General features: G+C 39.6%; 1 protein-coding gene across 1 annotated transcript in view; it reads right to left on the reverse strand.

Moving 5' to 3' along the window:
• PCNX2 (pecanex 2) overlaps positions 1–19,396 on the reverse strand; it is a 357,992-nt gene that overhangs the window by 261,157 nt on the left and 77,439 nt on the right. The window contains exon 9 of the mRNA XM_075532150.1: positions 14,965–15,100. Within this exon, the coding sequence (XP_075388265.1) occupies positions 14,965–15,100 (136 nt within the window). The remainder of the gene's footprint in view (positions 1–14,964; positions 15,101–19,396) is intronic.

The following is a 19,396-nucleotide window of genomic DNA, read 5'->3' on the forward strand; positions in this document are numbered from 1 at the left end:
CTCTTAAGACTCCTGTGATTGCTATTTTATGTGCACCAGGATTAACCGTGGGCACTGCCCTAAGCGAACTCCAACATTTGCCCACAATGGGGCTGATTGGTCCCCATGGTGCTAGAGGGCAGGTGTCAGCACTGAATCAACAGAGCCAGGGTGGGTGTGGTTATAATAGACAACAAGGTTTCCATAGTAATCAAAGCAACCTGTCTCGTGTGGACCTATACCATTGGCTACTTTGACATGGTGTCCGTAGGAGTGAAATAGATGGGAAACCTACTAAATATTTACGTGATCTATACAAGACAGATCAGGTGAACAGCAGATCTGAGCCAGTTTACAGACCCACAACCCCTTGAATGAAGGGGAGGCCGGGTCCCTTTGAAGGAGGACCCTGCTACATCACTGAAGGTTTATACTGTTAGTCTTTCTTCTAGCCTTTCCCAAAGGGACCTGCGGCCCTTCACAAGAGTGACTGTTCATTGGGGGAAAGGAAATAATCACACTTTTCGGGATTACTGGACACTGGCTCAGAACTGACACTAATTCCAGGAGACCCAAAGTGTTTCGAAGGCCCACCAGTCAGAGAGGGGGCTTATGGAGGTCAAGTTATCAATAGAGCTGTAGCTCAGGTATGCCTCACTGTGGGTCCAGTGGGCCCCTGGACCCATCCTGTGGTTATTTCCCCAGTTCCAGAATGCATCGTTGGAATAGACATACTTAGTAACTGGCAGAACCCCCATGTTGGATCTGTCTAACACACTGTCACTTTGTCTCTCTGTTCTATATCTAAATTCTCTTTGGACTGAATTTCCAACCCACCAAATATCTATTTCTATGTACCGAATTTCCTTTTACACAGTCCAAGATTTTATTTTTATTAATTTTTCAATTTTTTAGAAGTTCTACCTGGTGGCTTCTCAAATCTGCTTAGTCATTATGTGATCTCTTGCATATAATGTATATTTTATATTACATTTTATTTCTTTATACATATTAAACAGAATTTAGATAGGCTCTAATTTGCTTAAGTTGACAAAGAAGAAGAAGCCCCCCAAAAAAGGCATGAGAAAGCGATCAAAATAGCCTAGGCTAAAAGTTCTGGTATGATGGTGCCTTGTAAAAGCATCACATATTTCGCTTTGGCTTATAAGACAGAAGTGAATGTGTGGACAGAATACTTAATTTGTTCCCAATTAAGCAAAATTCACTTGTGTCGAGATACCTGGCATTAGGAGGGTAGCAGATTTGCTTTAATAGCGAGCTATTATGGAACTTTCTATTAAAGGAGATGTTTATCATTTCCTAGATGCTAATGCATTGATCCCATTGACAGAACATAGAGCTGTACAGGAGATGAAAGATTCATGCAAAAGGCACCTTGAAGAAAAGTTGATCCACAGAAGGAAAAATAAAGGACTTATGCTCAGATAATTTCAGGAAACATTTATTTAAAAGTTAAAAGCATTTTTGGTTAAATTAAAGAATTTAAGAATGTAAAGGGGAGTGAAATGTAAAGGATCTCAGCAGATACTATTATTTAAAATAATGTCTCTTTCAAGCATACCAGATGACTAAAAATAATTGCTACCAATGATTAAATGGATAAATGTTGTATATTATCTCTACTCTTCCAACTAGATACTATTATGACCATTTAAAATATGAAAACAAAGGCTCTCGAGATGTGGTCACTAGTTTCAGGTCCTGTGTTGGAAAGTATCTTTTGGGTCCTGAAACCTGGATTCCTTCTATATCTCACTTAAGGGAACCCAGATGAGGTCACACATCAGGCAGGACTCATTGATCAGGTGACAGCTGCCTTCCCGGAAAAGCAATTAGATTTCAGAAGCCAATATATATGAACTCAGTTATGAAAACAAATGAACATCACAAAATTGGGAAAGAAACCATCAGATGATGAATACTGGGGAAAATAATTATGATGGATACTAATGGCCCCCAAATAATATGGTCTTAAAATAATTTAAAACTCAGACATAGGACATTGAGTAATAACTGTACCTAATAAAAGTTAAAATATCTATATCAGCTGTTATATAAAGGAGAGTAAATGATAAGCTCTATGGAATCTCCCTAAAGTCAGGTATATCATGCATGTTACTGGACAAGGAGACAGAACCATGTTCGTTTTTGAGGAGTCTAGAAACTTGTTTAAAGTTCTTAGAATGGCCCGTGTATGTATGTATGTGTTTTGGTTTTCTTGACAAGTCGATGGGAAGGCAACAGAAGAATAAGGAAGATATTATTTTAGCATTGATGTTTGGGGGTACTATATGCTACTTCTAAAAGCCATCCACTCTAGTTGAGGTGGATGGCTAGGTATTATAAGTGGGATTATGAGAAATCACAGCTGTGACTTCACAGAAATCACAGAAGAGAAGGCAAGCAACTGGAGAACCCACCACTAACACGGACAAAGTGAAAGCAATTTTGGATTGAGACCCAGCTAACATAGCAAATACTAGCTCCTTAAACCCCAGGACGTATTGTGTCGGTCTCTGTGGAAGTGCCTAGCACAGTGCACAGCATACAGCTAGTATGTGACACGTGTCAGTGGCAATGTATTTAAACAGATATGAACAACACTTTGAAGGACAAAAAGGGAAAAATATATAGGATACTACTATAACAGAGGATCTTGTTAGCAGTTGAAATTTATAACAAATCCTTTAGGTTATAACGATATTTCTTAATAAATTTCTGAACATTATAAATGAAAAATATTCAAATGTTCATACTTCTTTTTAAAGGTGATATATGCTTTCAATTAAAGGAATGCATATAATTATCAGTAAATATTTTAATGTGTTACAATTAATAATCTTTTCATCTATATAAATGGAATTTCATTTGATCTATGTGCTAGTAAATGTCAATATTCTTGTGGACGGGGCTATTTAATAAGAAATTATCGGCCAGGAGCTTCAAAATTTCACATGACAGTTTCAATTCTTTTCTCCATGAACTTTGTGAAGCCCTTTTTTTGTATAGCACTTTAGGCAAATTAGAGAACCAGGAATATTGATTTTTTTCTTTTAAAAATGTTTTGTTTTAAAAAGACTATCAAATAGATCATTGTGACAAAAGACGTAAATGACATAGAAATGCATGGTAAAAAAAACCTTAAATTCTCCTTCCCATTAATTCTTTAATGATAGCAAATTGTGATATAAACATTCTCTTTACATTAACCATCTGACAAGCTACCAGGTTGAGAACAATGCCAGACTTGGCATTTATCTTCAATTCAGATGAGTTTAGGACCAAGAAGGTGCTTGGCTATCACTATCATGCTACTCCTAGAATTGTTAATAATGATGATAAAGCCACTATTGTTAACTTACGTGGAACTTTATAATTCACAGGTGTTATCCTATATATGCTTCTTTATGTGAGAAAAACTGAATTAGCTAGGAACTCAAGCCAGGTAAGGGAAATGGAAGCAGGCAATTCTGTTACCTGTAGCCCCAATGCTGCTGTTCAACCAGTATCAGTATGAGACGTTAAAGCCTTTCAAAGTCAGCTTAATGAGCCTACAGAATATGCCCACAGAGAAATACCAGTTCATGTTTACCAGGTTAAGTACCAGTGAATGTTCACAATGTTTGCAAAGCCTCCAAATGCCAGGTGAGTTCAGGGACTACATGTCAGTCATTTCACGTGGGCCCGAACCTCTGTCATTTCTTTTGTCTTTGGAGTTGGGGGGGGGCAAAAAGAATCTCCTCCTTTCATTTACCTAATAGAAAAACAAAGCAACCAAACCCTGCAGAGGCTCCCTTGGCAAGGCCCCTTTCTTGCATGTTCACACACTTTGCTTTTACTTGTGTCAGGGAAGAACTTCAGACAAATCACTTCACGAACTGTGGCTAGTGAGTCACATCCACTGGACACGGAGGCTGCACTTGAGCAGTTATGGAGAAGAAATGAAACACTAATACTTTTGTATTCAGAGCATCATTTCCTCTTTATTCCTGCCCAGGAGGCCTTGTGGTGCTGTGGGTTTGTTGCTGCTATTAGGCGCCATCAAGTCAGCTCTGACCCATAGCAACCCTGGCACCGCATGGTGCCTTGCCACCCTCACAATTGCTCCTAAGCCTGTGCCTATTGACGCAGCCACTGGGTCAATCCAGCTCACTCATGGCCTTCCACTTTTTACCTGCCTGCCACTTTGCCAAACATGATGTCCTTCTCAGGGAACTAATCTTTCCTGACAATATGTCCAAAGAATGTCAGACAAAGTCTTCACATCCTTGCCTCTAAAGAGCACTCTGACCTTACTTATTCCAACACAGATTGGTTTGTCTTTTTAGCAGCCCCTGGTACTTTCAATATTCTGCTCCAGAGCCACAAGGCAAATACATAGATTTTTCTACAGTCCTCCTTATTCAATTCCCATGTTTCACATGCATATGATGCAATAAAGAGTACTATGACTTGGGTCAGGTGCACCTCATTCCTCAAAGTAACATCCTTGTTCTTCAATGTAGGGGAAGCTCAGATGCTTACAGACATCCTCCCTGAGGGCTGTTAGTCACCAGACTATAGGGTAGCTCCCCCCCCCCTTGCTGGGGACAATGAACTATTTCTCCCTGAGGCTCTCGACCTAGCGTTCTCATCCTACCGATAATAGTTGCTATCAGTTGAACCAGGGAGCAAGTCAAACCCACTCTGTGACATCCAAAGTTAAGCTGCCATCCTAAATCTAGTATGCGCCCATCTTGTCACATGTATACCCCCAATCCCTCCTCTTCCTATTGCGTGTATGTCCCTAGACACACACCCCTGTCATTGCTGTATAATCTATAGTGCAATCCCTTCCTGTGACGTAGGTCTTTCTTTATCTGTAATCAGTGGGCTTGCATGCCCCCAAAAGGTATATAGGCCTGGGTTAGCAAGAGAGAGCTCTCTCTTGGTGGTCTCTCCCCGCCCCCCTCTCTTCTGGGCTCCCTCTCCTCCCCATTCCCTTTCCACTTGTCCTCCTCCCCTCCCCCCTCTCTCCACGTGGACCACCAAGCGGGGCTGAGGTGAGCAATGCTACCATTTAATGGGTCTGGCTGCATTATTGTAATATCTCTTCTATTGCTCATGCTCTCGATGACTTCAATACAATATATATACATCTCAACCATACAATTGTGCTTATTGAACCATGATTCCTGATAGGGGGCTGGCTCCCCCCAAACTCATACCACACTTCAATACTCGAAAGAGATCTCATGCAGCAGATTGACCTAATGCAATGTCTTTTCGTATCTTGACTGCTGCTCCCATGAACATTGACTTTGGATCCAAATGAAACAAAATCCTTGACAATGTCAACCTCTTCTCCATTTATCATATCCTTACTATTGGTCCAGTTATGAGGATTTTGGTCTTCCTTACAGTGAGTTGTAATTTATACTGATGGCTACACTCCTTGATCTTCATCAGCAAGTGCTTCAATTCCTCCTCACTTTCAGCAAGCAAGGTTGAGTCACTGCATACCCTCAAGTTATTAATAAACCTTCCTCCAATCTCGACGCCACATTCTTCTTCATATAATCTAGATTCTCTGATGATTTGCTCAGCATACGGACTGAACAAGTATGGTGACAAGTTACATCCTGATGCACACTTTTCCAGAATCTAAATCATGCAGTGTTCCCTTGTTCTATTCTCACAACTGCCTCTTGATCGGTGTACAAAGTTCCACATGAACACAATGAATTGATCTGGAATTCCCGTTCTTCTCAAGGTTATCCACAGTTCATTATGATCCACACAGGTGAATTCCCGTGTCACACAAATAAACATCTTTCTGGGATTCTCTGTTTTGACATAGCTAAAAAGCATTCCTCAAGTTGACCGTAAACCTTCAGGGTCTACAAAAAAAATGAGACCACTGCTTGCCCACTGCCCAGGCTGCTTCTCTACCTACATGCCCTTGCTTCCTTTGATCTGAATAACTACTTCATTCATTCTCCACACTTCAGAAAGCTTCCTCATTCCGTGGGTCCTGAAAGGTCATCCTCCAAGACACACAGCATCGGCGCTGACCCTAAACATCGCCTCAATCACAGATCCCTAAATTTGCTGACCTTTTGTTAAACTTCTTGCAGGCAAGGACTCAGTATTTTCACCAATCTAACACAGGACTGAATACACAGTGATCCTTCAGTTAATACTTCCAAGATAACGAACATGAAATCAATTTTTATGACCAAAATGGAGTTCTCTGAGACAGTGAAGTGTTATGGTCCTTCTATTCAGTCCTTGATCTCTCCACCAAATGACTGGGTGGAAAAATACACATAGCTATAAAGGAATCTAACTCTAACTTCGGGATTGGTCAGTTTTGCCACTGGACTGGGTATATAAGTGAACCATTTCAGAAGCAGGAACCGAAAATCCCAGGGCCATCAAGAAAGAAGAGCCAAAGCACATCTGTGGTAGTTACATAATCTGTTGTCAATTTGAGACTTAAGAGCGAAGGGGTGGAGTTTGGCCTGTGAATAAGGTTGCAGCTTGATGACCTCATTTGAGGCACTAAGGAGATAAATAGCTCGCTGCAGGAAGGGCACAGGCTCACTCCCTGGGAGACATTGCAGCTAACAAGGAACATGGAGCTAGGCGAGTGCCACGTGGCTGGAGGAGTCATGTGGAGACCCTTGCTAGTGCTGAGATGTTAACACCACCACTGGATCCACAAGATTTCTCACCCACTGGCCTGTGATCTTCCTGCATTCTGCATCATTGCATGTGTTTCGTGAGTCTGAAGAGGACTTTATAGATTGGTGTCAGACATATGGGCTAATATTGGACTTAGGAACTGGGCAGGGATGTTTTCTCAATATTCAATTGCTCTTGTATATAAAGCTCTTTGTTATACACATATGACTCTCCCTGGATTTCTTTCTCTAGTCCACCTAGACTAATACAGCATCTGAGATTCTCATGTGAAGGAGCAGAACAAGGCAAGGCTGAGAGCTGAAAAACAGAGAGAGATGTTGCATGGCTAAGCAAAGGTTGCTGCTGAAAAATATAATTGTATCCTGATAATATTTTCTGATGATAATATGGTAACACAATAACTTCCCTAATAAATCCCCATGATCATAAATAATGCCAGTGAGTTATCTGCAGCCACTGCAATAGATTACCGAACCTGGTAGGGAAGTACCATGCCTAGGAGTGATGGCTGATGAGGTAAAGAGCGTTCGTGGGTGAAGGCATGTCTGATTTCTGCCCCATAGTAATCCACCTCAGACTAGTGTGGAGGTAGATTCACCTAAGAATTCTAGATGTGGACCCCACCTCATTTCCTCACCTGGTGATCCCAATTAAATTTATAAAACTAAGTGGTAGCACTAAACGTATTTTTCAGATATGAGATGTTTATAAATATTACTTAGTATCTAAGTATGACAATGGACAGCAATATTCATTTCTTCACCCCTAAACCTATCTAGGAAGTCCGGGACAGCACAAATGGCTTAGCATTCCACTTCAAGCCAGAAGGTTAGCAGTTGTACCCACTCAGAGACACATGATACAGGTTTGATGATACGCCACTGAGAGGTCACGTGGTTGAAACCCTCTTTTGTTTGTTTGAAATGAACTTGTTTGTCACTAAAGACTCCAAGTGCATTTCAATTTTACGTTCCCTTCTCTTTAGTAAAAAATAAAATATATTAAAGTCAATCAGCCACTATTTACATCGGAGGGATAAAGAATCTGGAGGAATTTTTTTTTTACAAAACAGAAATATAATGTACACATGTATACGGCATATCTCAAGAAATGAAATCAACAACAATGTCCTATAAGCCCTTCATAGATGCGGTTCTTTTTCTTCAGGTCCCTCCCTCTTCCTGCCCCGCTCCTGCTCTCATGCCCATCGCTGGCCTCCTTGTGGTCCTCGAAGTCTTATCTATTGATAGTGTATAAACCACATGTCTTTCCCATTGGTTTTCCTTATAACAATGATGTCATTAAATATTTATCTTTATAAGCTCAACCGAGTTTGCTAAGCATAGTGACTCTAGCTTTGCCCATTTCTTACAGTGTTTGAGAGAGTCGTCATTGTGTTTTAGTGGTGTATAATATTCCATCGTATGAATGTACCAGAGCTTGTTCATCCATTTCCCATAATTGGGGTTTTTGATTGTTTTTATATTTTTGCTATTAAGGGAATGGCTACAGTAAACATAGATGTGCATATATATATATTTGTGTTACATTCCTGATTTTTAGGGTATATGCCCTATAGATAGAATGCTGGATCATAAGATACTTGTATTTTCATTTGTTTAGGAAAGTGCCATACTGGTTCCTATAGTGTTTGTACAGTTCTATGATTCCACCAGCAATGTGAAAACATTCTGATCTTTCCACAGCCTTAATACCATTGATTATTTTGTTTTATTGAATTTGCTCGAAGTGTCAGTAGACAATAACAACTCATTGTTGTTTTAATCTTATTTATCTTATTGTTAATGATTTCATATGGTTGCTGGCCACTTGAATGTCATCTTTGGTACATTATCTATTCATGTCTTGAGTTCATTTTTTGATTGGGTTATTTGCATTTGTCTTGTTAAGATGTTATTGTTGTCCATAGATTTTGGAGATTAGCCTTTTATCTGATGTATTATTATGAATATTTTCCCAACCATTGGTTTCTCTGTTGACACTTTTGATGAAATATTTTGATGTGCATAAATGTCATTTTTTAGTAGATCTAGCTCTTTATTTTGTCTTCTATTGTGTAGATATTTTTTCATTATATTAGGGAGTGGGTTTATGCTTTGTATTAGGATACTTAAGTTTGTCCCAATTTTTTCATTGATGGTCTTTATAACTGTGTGATTTATCTGTAGGTCTCTGTTTCATCTTGAGTTCATTTTTCAACATGATGTGAGGTCTGAGTCCTGTTTCATTCTTTTGCAGGTGATGATCCAGTTTTTCCAGCACCATTCGCTGAAACGGCTCTCTCTTGCCCGTATAACTTGTTTTCATGGTGGTGCAGGGGTTATGTACTGGGCTGTGGTCACAGTTGGAAACCATCAGTCGCTTCTCAGGACAGGGCTTTCACCTATAAACAGCTACAGTCTCAGAAAATCACAGGAGCTTTTCTACCTGGTCCTGTAAGGCGTCCATGAGTCAGTGTTGACTCAATGTCAGTGAAGTTTGGGGGGGCTTTAAGTCCTTCATCAAAAATTAGGTATATATAGGTACTTGGTTGTATTTGGGGGTTCTCAATTCTAATCCATTGCTCATCACATCTACCTTTGTACCAGTGTTGGGCTGTTTTGATTACCAAGGCTATATAGTAGGTTTTAGGGTCTGGGACTGAAAGACCTACTTCTTTGTTTTTATTTTTTAATAGTGTCTTATTCTGGATTTCTTTCCTTTCCATATAAAGTTGGTGATTAGTTTTCCGATTTCTTTGAAGAATTGTGGTGGGATTTTTATCAAAATTGCATTGGCTTTATAAAGTATTTTTGGTAATATTGACATGTTCACAATGTTTAGTCTGCTTATCCAAGAACACGGGAATCTGTTGCATTTATGCAAGTTCTTTCTGGTTACGTGAAGGAGTGTTTGCAGCTGTCCTCTATCAGTCATTTGAGTCTCTGATACAACTTTTTTTTTTTTCCTAACCCTAACCCTAATCTCTGGTAAGATTTAATCCAAAACATTTTATCTTTTGTGGAGTTTTTGTAAATGACCTTGTTCTTTTGAAATCTTTTTCAGTACCATTATCCTTAATGTACAAGAATACAACTGATTTCTCTATACTGATCTTATAGCCTGCTACACTGCCAAGTTTTTCAATATGTTTGAGCAATTGTTTAATTGAATCTTTGGGGTATCTATATAAAGGATTGTGTCATCTGTAATTAAAGAGAATTTTATTTCTTCTGTGCCTCTGTGGATAGCTTTAATAACTTTTTTATGTCTTATGGTTCTAGCTACAACTTCTCAAACTGTGTTAAATAAAAGTGGTGATACAGGGCAAACTTGTCTAGTTCTCCTTTGAAGAAGATATTATTTAAATTTCTCTCCATTAAATTGGTTTTGTATATATGGCTTTTATTATGTTAAGCAATTTCCCTTATACACCTAGATAATTAAGTGTTTTTATCAGGAATTGATGTTGAATTTTGCCAAATGCTTTTCTGTATCAATATAATCATATTGACTAAAGGCCTACAAACAATCCTTGAACTAACAAGCTTTTCTTTCTTGTGCTTTCTTTTTGTCATTGGCTTGTTGTTGGTTTGTTGTATATTGTTGTTTGGTTGTGCTCTGTCTTGTTTTTGTGCATGTTACTATCTCCACAGGTCTGTCTAAATAAGATAGGCTGGATGAAAAATGGGAGGAGAAAACTATGGGACTGATAGTTCTGTGGGGACATGGGAGATGGGGAGGTAGGGGGAAAGGTAGGAGTGTTAATAAACCCAGGGACAGGGAACAACAAGTGATCCAAATTGGTGGTGAGAAGGGTGTGTGGGGCCTGGTTGGGTATGACCAAGGGCAATGTAACTAAGAGGAATTGCTGAAGCCCTGGTGGGGACTGAGCATGATAGTGGGACAGGAGGGAAGTGAAAGAAAATAGAGGAGAGGGGAGGCAGAGGGCATTTATGGAGGTCTGGATAAAGACATATACATATGCACATATATTTATACATGAGGATGGTGAAATAGATCTATATGCATATATTTATAAGGTTAGTATTGAGGCAGCAGAAGGACATTGGACCTCCACTCAAGTACTCCCTCAATGCAAGAATACTTTCTTCTATTAAATTGGCATTCTATGATGCTCACCTTCCCAACACAACCACTGAAGACAAAGTGGGTGAACAACTAAATGTGGTGAAGAAAGCTGATGGTGCCCAGCTATCAAAAGAGATAGCGTCTGGGGTCTTAAAGGTTTGAAGGTAAACAAGCGGCCATCTGGCACAGAAGCAATAAAGTCCACATGGAAGAAGCACACCAGCCTGTGTGGCCAAGAGGTGCTGAAGGGATCAGTCATCAGGCATCAAAAAAACAAAAATTCGTATCATTTTGTGCTCACCTCCCTTATTGATCGCTGAAGACAAATGGATGCATAAGCAAATGTGGTGAAGAAAACTGATGGTGCCCAGCTATCAAAAGATATAGCGTCTGGGGTCTTAAAGGCTTGAAGGTAAACAAGCAGCCATCTAGCTCAGAAACAACAAAGCCCACATGAAAGAAGCACATCAGCCTGTGCAATCACAAGGTGTCAAGGGATCAGGTATCATCAGAACAAAAATCTTACCATAGTGAATGAGCGCGGGAGTGTGGAGTGGAGACCCAAAACCCATTTGTAAGCCACTGGATATCTCCTTACAGAAGAGTCTTGGGGAGGAGATGAGACAGGGTGCAACGTAGCAACGATCAAAAATATAACTTTCCTCTAGTTTCTAAATGCTTCCTTCCCTGCTCCCCTCCCACCATCATAAACCGAATACTACCTTGCAAGCATGACTAAACCAGAGGAGGTACACTTGTACAGATGAGAACTGGAAACGCAGGGAAGCCAGGGCGGATGATTCCCTCAGGACCAGTGGAGTGAATGGCGATACTGGGAGGGATTAGGGAGGGTGGATTGGAAAGGGGGAACCTATTCCAAGGACCTGCATTTGACCTCCTCCCTGGAGGACATACAACAGAAAAGTGGGGGAAGGGAGACGTGGGACAGAGCAAGATATGACAAAACAATAATTTATAAATTATCAGGGGTTCATGAGGGAGGAGTGAGTGGGAAGAGAGGGGAAAAAATGAGGACCTGATTCCAGGGGCTTGGGTGGAGAGCAAAACTTTTGAGAATGATGAGGGCAACAAATGTGCAAATGTGCTTTACACAATTGATGTATGTATGGATCGAGATGGGAGGTGTATGAGTCCCTAATAAAATGATTTTTTTAAAAAAGAAATGGTGGAAAGTGGGAAGATGTCATTATATTTTAATTCATTTTTTCTACACTTTAACAAAATCCCCTCATATTATACTTACCCTTAAATAATACATTGTTTAATGGTATTTTTAAAATATTATATGCCATCTATGTAAAAAAAAAGAAGAAAGAAAATGTTTTGAAACCGATTGTGGTAGCAATTGTACAATACTGTTTTATGTGATCGATGGAATGTTATGATATATGTGAGAGACCCCAATAAAATATTTTAAAATATATATATATAATCATATTGATATTCTTCTCCCTTGTTTTGTTTTTGTGGTAAACTACATTGTTTTTCTAATTATTAAACCATTCTTGCATATTTGATATGAATTCCACTTGATCATGAAGTATTTGTTGATGCTTAATTGAATTCTGTTGGCTAGAATTTTATTAAAGATTATGGCATTTATAGTAATTAGAGATATTTGTCTAAGTTAAAATGTTTCCTTGTTTAGGCATCAGAATTATAGTTGCTTCATAAAATGAATTTGGTAGTATATTGTCTATTTGTACATTGTAGAATAAATTATATAAAATTCATATTAAATCTTCCCTAAACGTTTGATAAGATTCCCCAGTGAAGTCATCTGGATGCAGACTTTTTGATGTTGAGAGTTATTATATTTTTAATGATTAAATCTATTTCTTCTCATGTTATAGGCTTGTTGAGATTTTCCACATCATTTTGTGTAATTTAAGTAAATAATGCATTTCTCAAAATATCTATTTCTTCTAGATTCTCACATTTGTTGGAGTAAATTTTTTCATAATATTGTGTGAGTTTTTTTTTCATCTCATTGGGTTCTGCGTTAATATATACATTTCATTTCTTATTCATAGAATTTTTCTTTTTCTCAATTTTTCCTTTGTTGGTTTCCCAGTGGTTTATAAGGTTTATTCATCTTTTCAAGGAACCAACTTCCTGTTTTATAATGTTTTCTATACTTTTTAATATTCTGATTCATTTATTTCTGCCTCACCTTTATTATTTCTTTTCTTCTAGTATCTGATGGTTTGTTTTGCTGAACTTGTTCCAATTGTTGGAGTAGATATGTTAAGATGTTTATTTTAATTATTTCTGTCTTATTGATGTGTGCAATTATTTCTATAAACTGAGCTGAGTTCTGCCTTTTCCATCTTCCCAAGGTTTTGAGATATTGTATTATTTCATTCTCCCTTATTTTAAAAAATATTTTAATTGTGTTATTTCTTCAATTACCCAATTGTTCTTAAGAAAAGTGTTGTTCAATTTCCATGTAATTGATTTCTTTGGAGTTGATTCTTCTATGGTTGATTACTCATTGTACAGACCTATGATCTGAAAAGATGGTTTGTATTACTATCTCTATATTTTTTCATCACTTCACCTTTGTATGTAATTATTTTTTGTTTTGTTTTGTTTGTCATGCTGCTCTCAGGACTGTTTATCTTTGATATTAGAAAGTTTGATTGTTACTGTTGGGTGATTTCCTATTAGGGGAAGTTCTGCTTGGAGTACTATGAACTGCCTGCATAACTCTTTGTTTGGGCGTGATGTTAGGGAAGCTCTCCCTCAATATCTCATCAACTATTTTCTCAGTAGTTATTTCTTCTTTCTCTTCTGGAACATTTATCTGGTATGTGTTGTTCCTTTGAGGATTTCCCATAGTATTCTTAGATTATCTTTAGTTTGTTTTTTTTTGGGGGGGGGGGTTTCATCGTTTTTTTTGTTTTGTTTTTTTTAAATTAATTAATTAATAAGTCTTTTTATTGGGGCTCATAACCTGATCTTCTTGTAAATTGCTCTCAATAGAGTCGCCTTCAAGATCACTGATTCTTGATTCCAATGTTTCTATCTTGTTATTTTGTTTTTTCACAATGTTGTCTGATTTTAATAATTTGGTGTTTGCCTTTTGTATTTCTGTTTGAAGTTAGTGTCGCATTTCTAATTCTTCGTTCATTTTGTCAGCATGTTCCTTCAAGGCCCTCTTGAATCCTTGAATTATGGCTCGTGTTTCTTCTTATCTCTGTTGAATTTTCCTCCACTTGCTTAAAGCAATTGGGGCCATCGCGGTCATCTCCTCTTGGGAGGATCAAAGTCCTCTCCTCCTCCAGGAGCTCCTCTGGGTGCACATGACTGTGGTGTAGTCACTTGTGCTGTTTTCTCCTGTTTCCACAAGCATGCAGAGAGCATCTGCTGCTTCTGAGACATGGCGTTCTTATTAGTAAATTTGATTTTCATGTTTGACTCTGAATAAATATTTACCCCCTACACCCTGGCTGAGGACCCTGTGTAGGCAAGGGAGGCCAGGCAATTCTGCACCAGTGTAGCCTCAATGGGGGCCAAAGTGAACAAACAGTTAAATATGGGCTCTGTCACAGCCCTCACTGCCTCTAGCTACCACTGACTCATAATGTCCCTCTAGGACACATTAGAACTCCCCCTGTGAATTTCTGAGACTATAACCGTTTATTGGAGTAGAACCCCATCTTTATCCTGCGGAGATGCTGGTGGTAATTTAATTATACTGTAGAATTTAAAATACTGTTGAGAAAAGGGAAGTCTGCATATCTAGGATCACTTTTTAGGCTAAAATATATGGATTGTTAATTTGTACAGATTACGACTTAAGTAACTTGGCACTGTTTACACAAGAAGGAAGGTTGGAGCTAGGGTACAACTTTCAGTCGTGCGCATTCACTATGCCTACTGGTGTCCCTTCTTCTAAGGTGCTGTCCTCATCCCGTTTCCCAGGACAGACTTAATTTCAAGATCTGACTTTTTGAATCTTTGCTGTGCTTTCCACATAATCAGATCTCAAGAAATAAGTAAAGAAGACACTAATATCTCTCAGCAAAATAATGGAAGGCTTAGGAATTTAGAGCCCTTGATAACAATGTCATTTCCCCCAAGAATAAAGTCTCCCTGCACAGCAAACACCTGTCTTTAAGGACCTTTGAAACTCCCATAAACAACACTACTGGAACGTACCCGCGGCGTGTCTGACTGGGTTCTCCGAGCCACCATAAGTAGCAGCTGTTGTTGGCGGGCACTGACTGCAGGGTCTCCAGAAGAGGCTTCTTGACTCTCCGAGGTTGTAGTGCTGGAGGAGCTGATCTGGACCTCTCTGGGATGAGTGAAACAGAAGCTCTGGTTACCCGGAAACACTGGAAACCACCATTATACACAAACACAGAGATGCCAGAGATTCCCTCTACAGCCCCACACAAGCAGTTGGAGTGAAAGAGCATACACATATGCAGTTGCCTCCCGGAAGAAGGGTATTTCACACACAGCAGAGTTGCTCAGGGTTGCAGGGTTGCAGTGTGCAAAGGGCTAAGTCGGTGGCTGTGAAGTGTTTGAGAGGTGGTGTTGTTAATGGCGAGGGTGGTGGCAGCACCAGATTCTCGCCTTGTTTGGGTAACGACAATAAATAATGGGTATGATCATTCCCAAGACTCAAATTAGGAAGAAAGAGTGACTATCCCATATATCTATTACTTGTCGCCCTGTCCCCCAAACTCTATCCTATCTCCTTCCACCACACATAGACCCCACAGCAAAGAGGTACATAAAACAGAAAAGAAATAACTCATAGTTTTTTAAAGGGACATACTCTAGGGTGATTTATATCTGTATAGTTTTATTCTCTTTAATCATGTGTAGACTGACAGGATTTAAATCCATTTTTTTAATCTCAGCACTGACATTTTATGGTATTTTCCTTTGCCTCAGAAAATGAAGATATATTTCTCCATCTGATTTTCTGCCAAAGTTCCTCTAGCTTTTAGGAGACAATATTGCTGGCAGACTCAACGGTCAGTGCCGGTTTTAGTCAATCATGTAAAACTGTGTCCTTCTGAACAGAGACTTGGTGGTTCATAGCCTCAGGAGGAAATCCTGTTTGCTCTAAGACAGTCAGGATAACCTCAGTCCCCCGGCTCCTTGTTGTCAAGAGGAGATGATTAGATACTTGCAGTTGTCATGATTTAGTTAGATTCATCGCCTTGCTTAGTGTGATAGTCTAGGTACTTTAGAGAAACACATCCACAGAAACTCATGTATAAGAGAAAGTTTTATATAAAGATTAAGTGCGCATCAACAAAACATCCCAACCCAGTGCTGCCCAAGCCCACAAGTCCAACATTCACCCATATGTCCAACACAAATCCACAAAATCCTCCTCCATCTCATAAAACACAGGCAATGATGCCGACTGTAGGAGGAAAACTGAGTCAGTGAATGTGTAAGCATCTCAGAGCTGGCAGGGGTCTCCACACGGCTGTTCCAGCGCCCAGGGCTGCATCAGGGTAGGTCCATGTGGCTTCTCCTCAGGGATGTCTGGCAGGAAGTGAGCCTTGCCAGCAATAGCAGGGAACTGGCTAAGGCAATTGCACCCTGCTCCGACCATCAGAAAGCAAGAGACCTGAGAACTAGAAAGGCGAGGCTCGCTGAGCCATTTATCCCTCCATCCTTCAATTAACCCCATGTGTTTATCTGCCAGGTTGGTGCAATAAACTAACTCACTCACTTAGATATCGTTGTCCAGGATCCTGATTATTCACATGGGCCAGTTTACCCACGGAAGGTACCAAAGAGGCTCTTATGTCCACAAAACTACTAACATGGCAAGGTCTTTAAACAATTTGAATAAGTGACTTAAACATCTTCTCAAATTATCTGCTGCTAATTCTCCCTTTTTTAAACTATAAACTAAACTATATCCAAAAAGTCTATGCTTTACTGATTTAAGGCAAAAGACTTTCACCTTATTAATAAATTTACTGCAAATGGGCTGAGCCCTTCTATAACAGCAAGTGAAAGCGAGCTACCCCAAGTCTGTATTCTGAACTACAATATAAGGATACTTAAGCGCATCTAGTCTTGCTTACCCTGCTCTCTGTAGTTTGATTAATGATTTGGGCTCAGGTTACAGCACAGACAAATTTGTTTCAATTAGATTTAGCTAAAGCAGTAGACTGATGAATGGTGAAAATTACCAGAAGAGCTACTTCTAGGAAACGATATAAATGGAACTAGCGTACATATGGAACGCCCATGTTTTCACCCCTCTGAGGTTCAACAAATAACAAGCCTTCACCTGTGTGCTCCTAACACATTTTCCTATTGATGTGGAAGAAAATTCCTGAAATTCTTCATCTTTCCCAAGTCTCAGTCATAGTGTCAGGTTGGGGGGGGGTGTGTGTGTGTGTGTGTGTGTGTGTGTGTGTGTGTGTGTGTGTGTGTGTGTGTGTGTGTGTGTGTGTGTGTGTAACTTTCCTTGTTTTTAGGGTCACTTGTAGGAACAGGGACAAATGGCATGTTGGATGTTTAAATAAAGGCGGTGCTGTTTTTCAAATGGTATCCTAGTATTGCTAGGTTTCAGGAGGATTCTTGGGAAGAGTCTGATACAACGGCAGCAGCAGCATGGGAGGCAGATGAGACAGCCAGCATGCGACGTGACTGCCACCATGTGGCAGAGGGATTGTGGCCATCTGCAAGGAGCCATTGAATCCAGAGAAAAGTGGGATTCTTCCCGAGTCAATCTCTTCTCACCATCTGGTGGGTCAAGGAAAATTCAAATAAGGACAACAGTGGAAGGAAGGGAAATGGCTGCTGCTTACACCTTTATTTGATAAACTAGAACAAGACCTCTCCAAACTTTTAAAGCTGGAAGCAGTAAGCACATACGTATCCATTGTGCAATTTAAAAAGTAAGCAAAGCTGTACATCCTAAAACATTTTTAATGAAAGTAACCCCTTGGGTTATAAAATTCCAACTTCAGACAATTCAAACCTAGTCCTGTGTTGTGATTAAGAACCCATGAGTCTGTACCGGCTCCAGGTGACCCCATGCACAACATCACCACAAACTGCCTACGTGCGTTCCATTTTCACAATCATTGCTGTGTTTGAGTCCACTGCTGAGGCCAGGCTGTCAATCTATCTCATTCGGCAGCTTCCCTTGTTTGGCAATCTTCTTGGATGTGGCCACAATCAACGCTCATGGAAGCAGCAGTGAAGAGGAAGATGCGCTGCATTGGCTGCATCTATTGCGCAAGACCTCTTTAGCATGTTGAAAAACAATGGTGTCACTGTGTGGACTAAGGCACCCCTGGCCCAAGCCATGGGATTTTCAGTTGCCTATATGCATGTGGAAATTGGCCATTGCAGAAGGAAGAGAGAAGAAAATGTGATGCATTTGAACCATGATGTTGAAGAAGAATGCTGAAAGTACCCTCGGCTGCCGAAAGAAGACACAGATCTGTCTTGGAAGCAGTACAGCCAGGATGCTCCTTAGAGATGAGAATGACAAGCCTTCATCACCTGTGTTTTGCACATCTTACCAGGAGAGACCAGTCATCCTCTTGTAATTACAAAGGACAAATATTATGTGATAACACTTTTATTAAAAGTCAAGTATAGTTTTACACATAGAAAGTAAGATAAAGAGGTAGAGCTGGAAAGGCGTTGAGATGTTGAGAGACTGCACAAGAATCACGTGCCCTGACAGACGAGCTCGGCACAAACACATTCATTCTTCCTCAACAGCGATTTCACGAAGAGGAAATGCATTGTGGCAAAGCTAAGTCCAGGCTAAAGCAGGCTAAACAAAAAAGAGCTATAAGAGGGATACAGAATTGAGAGGAATTGAAAAAGACCAAGAGATGGAGGAAATTGAATAGAAAGAATAAGTAAGGGCTAAAAGCAAGTTAATAAGTGACTTTTGGTGAATGAAGAATGTGTAAAACAATGTCACTTACAGAAATCCCAATAGACAAACTCTTTAATCTTTATTTGCACATTATGTGTTTTGGGTGTTTTTTTTTAAGGCTCTGCATGTGTGGCCTTATTTTAACTGTCATCCCGGACCAAATGCAACTATTTATACAGAGAAGATGTGAAGTATATGTATCCAGGAAAATAAGAATAAAATTTACTTGCAACAATACTTTGGTATAAAAAATATTTGCTCTAAAATGAGTTGAAAAAATTACCACTTTCAACTAGAGATTGCAAAATAACTATCGTTTTCAAAGCTGTTTCTTCACAGTTAAATGTTTCACCTGAGAAAGACAACTAAGCAGATTCAACTATTGTAACAGAATATTCTGAGAAGTGGGAACGAAGACCCTTCTGTTCTCAGGAAACCATTTGCGGGAGCACTTTGGATTTGGGGCTGACGTTGGAGGCACTCTGTTTTCTCTTTGTGTTTTACCAGTTCTTGAGTGACTGAGGAAGAGAGGAAGGTAAGGCAGGCAATGAAGAGTATTTCCCTAGGATCAGGGCTGCCTCAGGACCCAGGTCCAGTGGGGTTTGTGTTTAGGGAAGAGAAATAGTGTCACGAGATATGTCCAAATGCTGACACCTGCATAGAAGTAGTGAGAGAAGGCCTGGAAAGTTGGGAATTGGAATATTTCCA

This window comes from Tenrec ecaudatus, chromosome 1 (genome assembly GCF_050624435.1).
Source record: "Tenrec ecaudatus isolate mTenEca1 chromosome 1, mTenEca1.hap1, whole genome shotgun sequence".
Classification (NCBI taxonomy): Eukaryota; Metazoa; Chordata; class Mammalia; order Afrosoricida; family Tenrecidae; genus Tenrec; species Tenrec ecaudatus.